This window comes from Corythoichthys intestinalis, chromosome 16, assembly GCF_030265065.1.
Source record: "Corythoichthys intestinalis isolate RoL2023-P3 chromosome 16, ASM3026506v1, whole genome shotgun sequence".
NCBI lineage: Eukaryota > Metazoa > Chordata > Actinopteri > Syngnathiformes > Syngnathidae > Corythoichthys > Corythoichthys intestinalis.
Genome location: NC_080410.1, coordinates 33,484,216 through 33,498,123, shown reverse-complemented (window position 1 = coordinate 33,498,123; position 13,908 = coordinate 33,484,216). Strand labels below are relative to the sequence as shown.

At 38.6% G+C, this 13,908-nt stretch overlaps 1 protein-coding gene across 2 annotated transcripts; it reads left to right on the top strand.

The window, feature by feature from the left end:
• Positions 1 to 2,409: 2,409 nt before the first annotated feature.
• Positions 2,410 to 13,322, top strand: prmt1 (protein arginine methyltransferase 1). Of its 2 annotated transcripts, none has more exons than XM_057817901.1 (10): positions 2,410 to 2,558; positions 5,335 to 5,430; positions 5,506 to 5,661; positions 5,744 to 5,807; positions 6,304 to 6,446; positions 6,653 to 6,740; positions 7,095 to 7,210; positions 7,309 to 7,459; positions 9,662 to 9,783; positions 11,697 to 13,322. In XM_057817901.1, exons 1-10 carry the CDS (start codon positions 2,532 to 2,534, stop codon positions 11,778 to 11,780), a joined length of 1,047 nt encoding a protein of 348 aa, XP_057673884.1. In that variant the 5' UTR covers positions 2,410 to 2,531; the 3' UTR covers positions 11,781 to 13,322. The 2 variants fall into 2 exon arrangements, with proteins under 2 accessions (XP_057673884.1, XP_057673885.1); XM_057817902.1 differs by having other exon boundaries at positions 2,485 to 2,558; positions 5,344 to 5,430.
• Positions 13,323 to 13,908: the final 586 nt, after the last annotated feature.

Genomic DNA, 13,908 nt, shown 5'->3' with positions numbered 1-13,908 from the left:
GGTCCATTTCATTCAGGAGCATAAAATACCGCGTGAAATATGAAATAAACATGCTTTTATGCTGTCATAGGCACTTTAACTCATTAATATTTATCCTTCACACAGCCGCTGGAAACAGAAATGTCGTTGACTCCATCTGCAGGTGACCGTGAGATCAGGATTTTTGAAGTCACTTGTTGTAGTGTAGTGTAGGCAAACTAGACTTTCCACTTTAATTTTAAATGAGCCAGATTGAAATGCTAAAACATGCAATGGCAAGTGCTTGAAAATAATTTACCCCTTCCAGGGACAGTGGTCACTATAGTGGACAGCTATTCCAGGGTATCCGCGGGGTCTTAAGAAGTAAAAAAAAAGTCTTAAATCCAAAAATTTGATCCTTAAAATATCCAAGATTCCCCTAAAAATGTATAAAAGGCCTTAAATTCAATTTGGAAAGGTCTTTAAAATATATTGACCTTACTTTTATTTTGAACCTGCTTAAATTTTAGTCTCCCTTTTAAATGTTTTGATTTTTGAGGATGCTATAACAAAGCGGAATTATTATGTTGCATGGTCAAAATTAATCAAACAAAAGCAGGTTTTGCTGTGCGCATGCAGTTGCGTGTTGAGAGTTAGCATAGTCATAGCAGAGAAAACTTAACCGATTTACAGTAGTTTTCATACATAGGTAAGCGCAAATTTGTGATTTGTTATTTCTTTGGCATAATGTGGTTATGTAATAGGTTGAAGTATAATATCAACAGTTCATATAGATAACTCTGTGCTGAAAAAAAGATATTGTTTAAAAAAAAAAAAAAATCAAACTCTAAAGCAGTTACTCACAGTGTTACTCATTACTGAGTATTCTTTTCACCAAATACTTTTTTACTTTAGTATTTTTTTGGATGACTACTTTTACTTGAGTGATATTATTTTGAAGTAACGCTACTCTTACTTGAGTAAAAAAAAATTGGCTTCTCGATCCACCTTTGGGTAGTTACTACTAGCAAAAGAGGGAAATTCATATTGAAAACAGCCATTGACGGCCATAGATGTCCAATCCAATTCAACTGTGAGGGGCTTGAAGTGGGCTGGAGGTGGAAATGATCGAAAGATAACTTCCAGCCCCCATAAGTGGATTTTAAGGGGTGGGGCAGGGGGGCCAGGCCCCCTGGTGGCTGAAAAGTGTCATTGCATGTAATTGTCTTTCCTATATATATAAAAGTTGTAAAGCAATAAAACTGCAACAAAAATTAATGAAATGAACAAAAAAATATATTTTTATAAAGGTTGAAAATTATTTTTCGAAAAGATCATGTGACTAGCAACTTTTAAAATTAGGAAAGGGCGATTTCATTCTTTGATTGAAGCAACTTTTTGGGGGAATTGAATGATTTAGACACAAATATCCTACCCATAATATGGCCCAAACACAAAAAGGATTTTTTCAATCAAAGGCAACTTTGTCAATGAAAAATTAAGTGTTCAAATGCACATTTTTCAATCTCAAATATTTTTTTCGCATTCAAAAACTTTTTCTATGATTGAAATTTTTCTGTTTTGATTGAAGCAACTAATTTTTTGATTGAATAACAAAGACAAAAATGTCCTAGCCAAAATGTGGCACAAATCACAAATCAACATTACTTCAATCAAAAAAGTTGCTTCAATGAAAAAAATACTTGACTTCAATCAAAAAAAAACTTTTTGGGGGGTTGAAAATATATATTTTGATTTAAGCAACTTTTTTTGATTGCATAATAAAGACACAAATGTACCTCCATATGGCTCTGCCCAGGGGATATAATGTTTGACTGTGGTAACTACATTGGCACGACACCGGCGGGAGGACTATATTCAATGGATGACGATCTTGGCAAAAAGTATTGCCTAAGCAGCCTGATTTAGAATTCCCCTCAGGAATAATGGGAAACAAAAAAACGCTCATTGTCAACTTATTATGATAAATGTTCTTGTAAGCTTGTAATGCTTGACACTGCGTTTCGGGGTCATCAACATGTTGTGCTCCCTCCTGCCCCAAAAGTCAAACTCCGCCTATGCCAGCCCTTACCAGTTGAAATGGATTGCGCGTCTAATGCCGTCAATGGCAGCCAAAAGTTAAGCTGTATGAGATAACAAAACATAAAATTGATCCTTCAGTTAATGTATTCAAGTTATATAAAATTATTATTACACAGTGTTTTTTTACACGCTTTTTTACACTAGTTGTACAATGGATGTCAATCGGGGGCGCAAAGTAAATAAAGTATAATATAAGTTTAAGACCGCTCCCTGTATGAATGTGATAAAAACATCTTGGAAAAATCGAATCACAATTCATGCCTGAAAGGGTTAAATAAAAAATAGGCACGTATTTGATTGTTCGCGGTCGTGTGTAGTTTCCATTTCCAAACAGCGGGAGGTGCTACGTTAAAGATTTTGAGTCCCACTCAAGACACAAGGTAACGAAGAAGAGTGGAAGCCGCTTTCTTTGGTTGCGCAAGAAGGACTTGTACTCTATTCGAGCTCGCGCAGTCAGGCACAAGATCGAAATGGCGGCGCCAGCGGAGAGGATGGAGGTACAATATTTAATACTGTAGAGTCGTCTACATTTTTTCTTACGCGTAGGGCTTCATTTCGTCGTTGTGATAAACAAAGACAAACCGTTCATATGAACTTCTTAACGTTTAGGTGTTAATCACATGCGCACTAAGTGATTCATCCATTTTACATTCGGTACTTAACATTCACAGCTGTATTTTTGTGGTTACTGCTTATTTGTAGAATGAATGTTGTATCTAAAATTCGAATTTAAATTATATTTCGATAAAACCGCTGTTGGCTTAGGTTTCTTCAATGGTCTTAAAGACCGCGTGGGTACCAGCATGTTAGCTTCTCAGCTAAGTAGCTATCAGACACGGATGCTGATTCATTCTCAATTTCAAGCCTTTACGATTCAATGCTGGTGTCTGAATAGGTTTGGCAATGGCATGTTTTCCCTCCTGGTGTCGCTCCGGTCCCTGTTGTTTAATTTGCCGCCCTTTTCTCCCCCGTTCATTGATGACCGGCTAATTAGGAGCGCGTACAGGGTATTGATCAATGTGAGTGCTCAATATATGTAATACACGTAGACTAGTAATAGCGGTGCGAGTCAATCGCCGGCCTTTGTGAAGAAAGCGTTTTTTTCCTTAATTTTAGTTTTTGATTTTGAGGACATTCCTCGGGTGCCTGTGTGGGCAAGGCCAAAATCACATCGCAGTACTTCAACCATGTGCTCCCCCTTTGTGCTGCGGGGGAAGCTATATATTTTACAATGAGTGGAGGGGGTACATTTCCAGTGCATTTGAACTGTTTTTCCTGCCCCCCCCCCGCGAGGAACACATTTGGAAAGACTACAAACGTTGTCTGCTGAGGTTTTAAATGTATTTCATGGTTTTCTGGAAGTAAAATGTTAACTTTGTTCCTAAATTCATTGGCTGCCATTGACGACGATAGACGTCCAATCGAAGGATGTCTCGATGTTCTATTTTTGCATGAGAGTCCGAGTCCCCCGATTTTAGGGATCTGCCAATGCATCAGAAATGTTTTAAGAAGGAAAATAGAGTGAATTATAATTAAAAAAAAAAAAAAAACAGTGTGCAGCACAAAATAAAGTTGCAAATATTTAGTTTTATATAGAAAACCTCCATACAAAATATAAAGTTGGTCATCCAATGTGATGAATTGAGCTGTCTTGGTTGTGATGTTCTTAACGTCTTTTGCCGTCGACTTTTTTTGCATTGAGTGACCATGTTTCACCACAATTGACAGCGATAGACGGCTGATCCAATTTGACTGCGTAATTGCTGCCGCCCCCACTGGCCCCAGTCAAAATAGATTGGACGTCTGTTGCAGTCAAAGGCAGCCAATGAGTTCATATTTGAAAGATATACATGGAAAACAAATACAACGTATTTAAAATAACGTGCTGCTCTTGGCTTAGTCACTAAGTCTTGCATAACGCAATTATGATCTAATGGTGCACGGATACCATTTTTCGGCCCGATACAGATACCTGGCTGTGCAGTATCGGCCGATACCATTCCGATACCACTGTTTGCAAAAAATATATATACATATATGTATATGCATGTATAAGGGATGCAACGATAGTTAAGTCACGGTTCGGTACAATTTTCGATACAATTCAATACATTTAATGCTCTGAAACAGAAAATACAACTGTTATTATTATTATTATTTTTATTTATTTATTTATTTGCTAACAAGCAAAAATAACAGTGCCATCATATAAACAAGCATTTTAGTGCATAATATGTATGTGCTTATTTCTTAATTCTTCTGAAGAAATTTTGTATATAAGTGCTGAGAACAATCTTTACTGTTTGTAAAGTGGGGCACACTGTTGATTGCTGCAGCTCTCTTAGCAGCTATATTTACCATAAAGCAAAACATCCTATTTGTGGTCCGAGTCCATCTGTAACATGTACTGAATTAACAGTATTTGCAGCATTATCTATAGTCACTGGTATGGATTGATTTGGCCTGCTTAACTTCCATTCAGTCATGGCGGTTTCTAATTCATCAGTGTAGTATATGGACTACCGTCGCTCTGGGCTCACGCAGCTAATGAGATCTAGTGGGATCTAATGTAGCACATCTAGGTTGCTATTTGATGATATCTAGTGTGTGCGCGCGAGAGTTGGCATGGGATCTAACACAGTACATCTAGGTTGCTATTTGATGATATCTAGTGTGCGCACTGCGCCGCTTGAGTGTTTTCTGGCCTTAGAAGTCACTTCTCATTACTGCACAACACCAGCATTTGACAATCGACTTTCATAAACCGGTCGAGTTTGAAGTATGGCGCTCTTAATTTGCCACTCATTGTTCATCATGAAACCATGAGTCTGCTTAGTCTCCCACGATCTTAACCTTTCTGATCCCATTGGCGTTAAAGCAGCAGGCGTTAGCTTACGCATGCTAATCGTTTGTGAATGCCATGTTAGATGAGCAGCGTAACATCGTGGATATGCGTTGTAGAGTACATCCTTAATATTTAAGATGTAGGTGTTAATTTCATTTGGTAATTTCAAGACAAACACATACAGATGTCATGCACCGGGATATGTGAAGTTAGCTCACGTGGGGAGGACAGTACATTTGCGTTCAAGTGATGCCAGTAGATGGTATCGGCGCCCTAAATGTTGGTACTCGTCGATGCCGATACCACCAATTCGGGCCGGATCGGCGCCCCCTGCCGATACTGGTATCGGTGCAACTTTAACTATCGCTATTAACAACTTTTGATAATTTACGATATTGATTGTAATTCGTAAATGTCTTTTTGTTGAGGTTTCTCAGGGGGAAAACGTGGCAAAGCCTGCTGCTGAAGATATGACGTCAAAGGATTATTACTTTGACTCGTATGCTCACTTTGGCATCCATGAGGTAATTTCAGCAGTTTTCTTTTACTAGCACATTCTTCTAGATTTTAATCCTGGCCTTTGTTGACAAATGTTGTAGGAGATGCTCAAGGATGAGGTCCGGACTCTGACCTACCGCAACTCAATGTTCCACAATAAGCATCTGTTTAAAGACAAGGTGGTGCTGGATGTGGGCAGCGGCACGGGTATCCTCTGCATGTTTGCTGCGAAGGCCGGAGCCAAGAAAGTTATAGGGGTACGTTTGTGTTTGCTACCCTCCAGCGGTGCTATAAGGTGAAAAAGTTTGTGTTGAAATATTGCTTTTTTGTATTTCTTAGATTGAGTGCAGCAGTATCTCAGACTACGCTGTGAAAATAGTAAAGGCTAACAAGATGGATGATGGTGAGTAAACTGAAATTGGGAATTGTTCCACAATTAAGGGAGCCATATGTATGAAATGAACTTCATTAAATGGGTCTAATATTTCAATAGACATTAACGACTCATATTGTTTGCAATTACTATAACACGGTTCTCAATGGTAATGCCTACGTTTTCCCATTTATAAAGTTGATTGTCAGTCCATAAGTTATTGTTTTGATTGTGTTATTAATGCGGATGTCCCACCCTCCACCATTTAGCCATTAATCCATAGGCTACTTAAACTATGGCCACTACAAACAGTCTGAATTAACAATGTCTTCTACCACTTGAGGGGAAAAACTAGTTATGAATCTGAGATGAGTCATGACAAAATCAGAAATAAGACAAGGATATGCATTGGAAATGCCTTTACTTAATGGAAACAATTATACTACTTAGGGCTGCTTTAGTATTAACTGCTATTTGGAGGAGAGGGGATTCATTCAAATTTAATAATTATGATTTTTGTTTCCAGTGGTAACTATTATCAAAGGGAAGGTAGAAGAAGTGGATCTACCTGTGGATGGAGTCGATATCATCATATCTGAGTGGATGGGCTACTGCCTTTTCTATGAGTCCATGCTCAATACAGTTATCTATGCTCGTGACAAATGGCTGGTACGTGTGATTTTATGTATGAACTTTTAAGTTCCCACAGAAAGCATGTAATTCGATAATTGTTCCAATTTTTTATGTGGATGACTGCCAAGTGTGGCATGTGTCCAATCTGTTTGCAAGATATGAAATTTGGACATTAAAACTCCATGGTTTGTGAAGTTTGTTTCACAACCAACCACCCTTGGTCCTGCTTTGTACCCTTACAGAAGCAAGACGGGCTCATTTTCCCAGACAGGGCAACCCTTTACGTGACCGCAATTGAAGACAGGCAGTACAAGGACTACAAAATCCACTGTGAGTGACAGTAACCCAACTTTGGCTAACAATTCATGAGTTGCGCTGACAAATCACAATGTTAATGTTTTAGGTGGTTGAACTCTGTCAGTTTTAAAAGAAAATCTCCATCTTTTATACCATATACATTCATGTAGACAGCAAATTATCAGCCAACATTGAAATTCCTACAGGCATGTATAAGAAGACAGTGCACTCACATAATGTCATTTACGTTACAAATTCTATTGCAAATCAGCAAAACAATTACATTAGAGCAGATGATGTTATAGTGTTTAAGTTCATGGGACAGTTTGAAGGCGAAACCTGAGCAAAAATCACAGTGGGGGTTATATATGTCCTTGTCTATTTCAGGGTGGGAGAATGTGTACGGATTTGACATGTCATGTATCAAGGAGGTGGCCATTAAGGAACCCCTGGTCGATGTAGTGGACCCCAAGCAGCTGGTCAGCAGCGCTTGTCTCATCAAGGTGGGTTAATAAAAGTGATGAATGAAATTATACATGACGTAAGTATGTTGGCTTGTGTTGTTAACTCTGGATTTTGCGATTTTAATATTTGTGTGTAGGAGGTGGATATATACACGGTGAAGCCAGAAGATTTAACCTTCACATCACCATTCTGCTTGCAAGTAAAAAGGAATGATTACATCCACGCTCTTGTTACCTACTTCAACATCGAGTTCACCAGCTGCCACAAGCGGACCGGCTTTTCCACCAGTCAGTTTGTCTGCTTTTCTTATTCTTAAAGTTTTCATGAAGTAAAATATTTCAGGAAATTCTCTGTCTATGCTAGAATTCTGTACGAGTGTTGCAGTAACAGTGTCGGTAACCGTGTGCTTTCTTGTGCCAGCTAACAATTACATTTTTGCATTGCTATGCCTCCTTGTTATGCACAAACTTGCAAACGGTCTAAAGGCAGTTTCGCGCTAGCGGTAGCACGTTGTGCGTGGCAACCTATTCATTGTGTATGTGGGAGGGGGGCGAAAGTGAGCGCTGGTGGCAGTTTTGGACAAAGTGGCAAGTCTTGAGTGAATTTTTGCAGAGGGGCGGGGCCAAAATAGAAAGGTATTCTATTTTAGCCGCATTGGCGTCAACAACGCATCCAATAGCAGAGGGACGAGCATGGGCGTAATGATAAGTTATCAGGCTGTTTCGGCGGCGGGGATACGCACAAATCACGACGAAGCCGAGGAAACCTTGTTAATGTGATTTTTTTTTCGGGAGCCCTGGGGAACAGAAAAAATGACTCACACCTCTCCTTGCTAAGCTAAATGATATCTCGATGTGCATTTGTGTGGAAATGTAGTTCACAAATAACAGCAACAACAACAAAAAAACTTAACCTTCTCACCGAAACCAGTAAAACACTTTACATGGTTATCATAATCCCCCCACCCACCCTTAAAATAGGAAGTCGTTTTCTTGTGCAACAATGAAAAATAAATGCATTGGTGCTTTGGATTATATATGTCCACCCACTTTTCACTTCCTGACAGCGTCTACGTCAGCCTCCGTGGCTCGTCCCATTTTACACTTGCCGCTTTTTGTACTGGGCTGTCGCCCAGACTTTTTTTTTTTTTTTTTTAAATGCTGTTTAATTATTTAACAATCGCTTGAGAAATAGTTGTTGATTTTGGTCTTTTTCTTACAATTACAGCAACATATATTTTTATGTTATTAACAGCACAATGGTGAAAGAATACATTATTTCGAGGCACAAGACACGCTCATAATGCTATTTAGTTTTTCATTTGTTTATGGCGTCAAGTTTTTCCAAAAATATTTGACCCAATTGTAACTCCCCTGCTGTGTGACTATATCTTAACGGCACAGTTGTACTTTTTATCCATTTGTTGGTTTGTCACAGTGGGAAGGAAACACTCTTAAACTGTGGACTTCCTGTATAAACAATAGAGGCATGCGAAATTTCCGATTCTTAGATTATTTGCGATTCGGCCGTGGAAGATTCGAGAACGATTCACAAACATCCAAATTCCGATTATTGAATTATACTATGTGAAGCGGAAATAAAACACAGTCAGCACGGTCTTCGGAACGCAATGAGGAACAGACTGAGAGTAAATATCATGTTCAACGTGTGCCGCTAGATAGAAGAAGAAAAAACAATAATACCTGACTGTGGCTGTCAGCCGCTACAAACAGCGCCCAGTTGCTAGTTGCTACAAACATACGGCTATGGTAGATATCACATATATCTAGAACTAGATGTGTTTGACAGACGACGGACAAGTTCGAACATGTACCAGGAACTAGATGCGAAATGACACTTTCCCGCGCTAGTAAAACAGGTGCCATCTTAAAGCAGTAGACTTCTCTAGAAGGCTCTGTTGTAGCAAACCTAATTACTTTTTATCTTAAAAAAAAAAAAAAAAAAAAAAAACCCTAAATCAGCAAAATCTTGACTTGAATCGATCTTTAAATTATGAAACCGTTTTGACATGTCGAAAGTAGACAGAAGGGAAATTATGGAATAACGGGAGCAATTTTAAAAACTAAAACGGTTGATTCACAACATTAATGTAGTTTAAAGCTGCTGATACAGAATGGGGTCTTGAGTATTTTATTTAACGTTTTTAACTTGATACTAAAATAGTAGTTTGGTTTAGCCTGAGAGGATTTTTGAACAATTTTGGAACTAATCTACAAAAAAATTAAAAGCGGTCAATAATCGATTTATAATCAAATCGGAGCCTCATAATAGTAATCTTAATCGAATCTGTAGGTGCCCAAAGATTCCCACCTGTAATAAACAAGACCTAAAACTGTGTTAAAAGATCAAGCCCACATTCTCGACTTCTTGAGGTCATGTTTAAAAGTTGTAGTAAAAGCCCTGAACTGTTTTCAGTGCATCTTCCAGATAGCATTCCATTACCATTAGTTTGAACTTTGTTTTCCAAGGTCCGGAGTCCCCATACACCCATTGGAAGCAGACAGTCTTCTACCTGGATGATTACCTGACTGTCAAGATCGGGGAAGAGATCTCGGGCACTATCAGCATGAAGCCGAATGTCAAAAACAATGTAAGCGTGTTCAAAGTGCCTATTTTTAATACATTATAAAAATGAGTGACCATGTGTTATAATCAAGCTTTGTATTGTAATTTTATTGAAGACAACATTTGTTCCTACTGCTACTATAGTTTGCTACAAAGAAACAGTTTATTCTTGGCCTTTAGATAAATTACATAAATTGTATTTACAGTGCCTTGCAAAAGTATTCGGCCCCCTTGAATCGTGCAACCTTTCGCCACATTTCAGGCTTCAAACATAAAGATATGAAATTTAATTTTTTTATCAAGAATCAACAACAAGTGGGACACAATCGTGAAGTGGAACAACATTTATTGGATAATTTAAACTTTTTTAACAAATAAAAAACTGAAAAGTGGGGCGTGCAATATTATTCGGCCCCCTTGCGTTAATACTTTGTAGCGCCACCTTTTGCTCCAATTACAGCTGCAAGTCGCTTGGGGTATGTTTCTATCAGTTTTGCACATCGAGAGACTGACATTCTTGCCCATTCTTCCTTGCAAAACAGCTCGAGCTCAGTGAGGTTGGATGGAGAGTGTTTGTGAACAGCAGTCTTCAGCTCTTTCCACAGATTCTCGATTGGATTCAGGTCTGGACTTTGACTTGGCCATTCTAACACCTGGATACGTTTATTTTTGAACCATTCCATTGTAGATTTGGCTTTGTTTTGGATCATTGTCCTGTTGGAAGATAAATCTCCGTCCCAGTCTCAGGTCTTATGCAGATACCAACAGGTTTTCTTCCAGAATGTTCCTGTATTTGGCTGCATCCATCTTCCCGTCAATTTTAACAATCTTCCCTGTCCCTGCTGAAGAAAAGCAGGCCCAAACCATGATGCTGCCACCACCATGTTTGACAGTGGGGATGGTGTGTTCAGGGTGATGAGCTGTGTTGCTTTTACGCCAAACATATCGTTTTGCATTGTGGCCAAAAAGTTCAATTTTGGTTTCATCTGACCAGAGCACCTTCTTCCACATGTTTGGTGTGTCTCCCAGGTGGCTTGTGGCAAACTTTAAACGAGACTTTTTATGGATATCTTTGAGAAATGGCTTTCTTCTTGCCACTCTTCAATAAAGGCCAGATTTGTGCAGTGTACGACTGATTGTTGTCCTATGGACACTCTCCCACCTCAGCTGTAGATCTCTGCAGTTCATCCAGAGTGATCATGGGCCTTTTGGCTGCATCTCTGATCAGTTTTCTCCTTGTTTGAGAAGAAAGTTTGGAAGGACGGCCGGGTCTTGGAAGATTTGCAGTGGTCTGATGCTCCTTCCATTTCAATATGATGGCTTGCACAGTGCTCCTTGAGATGTTTAAAGCTTGGGAAATCTTTTTGTATCCAAATCCGGCTTTAAACTTCTCCACAACAGTATCTTGGACCTGTCTGGTGTGTTCCTTGGTTTTCATAATGCTCTCTGCACTTTAAACAGAACCCTGAGACTATCACAGAGCAGGTGCATTTATACGGAGACTTGATTACACACATTTGGATTCTATTTATCATCATCGGTCATTTAGGACAACATTGGATCATTCAGAGATCCTCACTGAACTTCTGGAGTGAGTTTGCTGCACTGAAAGTAAAGGGGCCGAATAATATTGCACGCCCGACTTTTCAGTTTTTTGTTAAAAAAGTTTAAATTATCCAGTAAACGTTGTTCCACTTCACGATAGTGTCCCACTCGTTGTTGATTCTTGACAAAAAAATTAAATTTCATATCTTTATGTTTGAAGCCTGAAATGTGGCGAAAGGTTGCAAGATTCAAGGGGGCCGAATACTTTTGCAAGGCACTGTATCTCCCTGATTTAATGTCACAAAATACTTTAACACGGAGTTTATTTTTTTCACTATGGTGTTCAATTGAGTCATTCAACGCAGTTATTAATATTTCATGTCTTGTCTGCAGAGAGACCTGGACTTCACTGTAGATCTCGCCTTCAAGGGCCAGTTGTGTGACGTGTCCAAGACGTCGGAGTACAGGATGCGTTAGGAATCTCGAATCTCCCTCCGCCCTGTGTATAGTTTGTCTTTAGAGGCTGACAATTATGGTTTGACAGAGAGTTCTAAAAAGCTCCCCCTGCAGCAACATTTTAAAAGATTATTATTTTTTTTGCTTAAATGTTTGCCATATTTAAACATTTTTCCGTCTTTTTGGGAGAGTGAGTTGGCATTGAAATTCATTGTGCAGTAGTCAACAGTATGCATGTTTTGTGTCCAGTTTCTTGGGGTTCCCTTTTGTTCTTTGCACAATAGGAGTCCGAAGACGCACACTCATGACAAAACTGCTCGGACAGTCACGTAGGCCACTTTTGACTGTGTTGAAACTGCAAATATGTAGGTTGTTGGTTTTCTGTTCAAAAGATGGCTCCTCTAAATCCAGCGACAGTTCTGGTCGGACTAAAATTACATTTCAAGAGGAATCCCATAGTGAAGCCATGGATTTTAAAGTGGAGAGGCTATCTCTAGTGCGACGGCGTATCAGGGTCAAAGGGTGGTGGGGCAGGAACACTACAAGAATAAATTCATAATGTTACGAGATTAAATTGGAAATATTACATGAATAAAGAATAGAATAAAATCATAATACTATTAGAAAAAAGTAACAATATTAGTCAAAAACATAATATAACGACCAGTAACGTAATATTTTATGTTACATAATATGTAGGGATGCTGTATGGCTAGCTGCTACATACTTTACAAAGCTCTGATCCACTTTCCTTGAACATAAATTGCGAGCTCAACGAAGTCTTGGTATAAATCTTTATTGATAATAATTTGATATAGATGTGCCAAAAGATAGATTTCCTTATTTGTGAAATCGATTGTAAAATAAAGCCTCACGAGATGGTCTCAATATTGTTCATTTCTATGAAGGCTGTGATTTAGCTAAATTAGCCGTACTGCACCAAATATATATTTTGTAACTTAGATGCGTAATTTAACTATAATCTCGTAATGTGACTTTATTCTCGTAATATTTTGAATTCATTTCGATCCTATTTTTTTCTTTGTTTTGCTCTAATACTCTGTCATACTGGATAAACTGGCATTTGAGATCTTAAACTCTATTTCAATCTTGATTGGCAGTGCCTTGTGCTCTATAGTCCTGTAACAAACTAGGATTTGTCCTGTTTTGTGACGTGTCCATCGCCAAGCCAGCAGCCCTCCCCAGATTTTTTTTTTTTTTTTTTGCAGGTTAAACAGTTCGAAATTTTGCAAACCAAACAACACCCAATGTTAAACTTTCTATTGTTTTCTTAATGGTATGTTTTCATTAGTGCTGGGCCCGAAAGAAGAAAAGACTGCCTGGTTCCAGCTAGTTGCACAGCTACATGGGTGTCTTGGAGCACCTGTGTTCGAGTATGCCTTCATATTTTTGTATGAGGCTATTTGAGTCTGTCAAAAGTGAAGTAACTGTTGGCACAGGACTGACATGACTCACCACACTGACCTTTATTTGGGGTTGTATTTTGTCTGCTTTTTTTATATAGTGAAACTAAATCTGTAAATTAAACTTTTTTGCATCAGCTCCATTTTTTTGGTGTGGTTTTATTGTTGAAAAACTACAGTACATACCATATTGAAAGCAACCACAACCAAACTGTGTGTGTGTGTGTGTATATGTGCGTGTGTGTGTATATGTGTATATATATATATATATATATATATATATCAGTGCATGTCCAATATATCAGACAATTGCTGTCTTGTACTACAAATTTATATTTTCGGGCTATGATGCTGACCTTATTAGACGCACCTGCCAAATTTGTGCACGAAAACGATTTATTAATTTATAAACTGCATGTGTCTACGTGTATTGTGGGATATTTGCTAGTGTTGCACTGATATGAGAATGATTGGGGCACTGATACAGCACTAAAATGCAGGTATCTGTACGAAGAAATAATGCACCGATGCTGTAAATTATGTACTTTAAGATTTACAGAACGTAGTTTCCAACAACCTGTTGTTTTACCCCAGATGGCCACCAGTTACGAACATTGTTAAAGAAGCCGTGCTTGTCGCTTTTCCCAAGATGATCATCAAATTCAAACGCCGCCGAGAAAAACACAGCTACCGTCATGTAAAAAAATTAGGACACCCCATGAAAT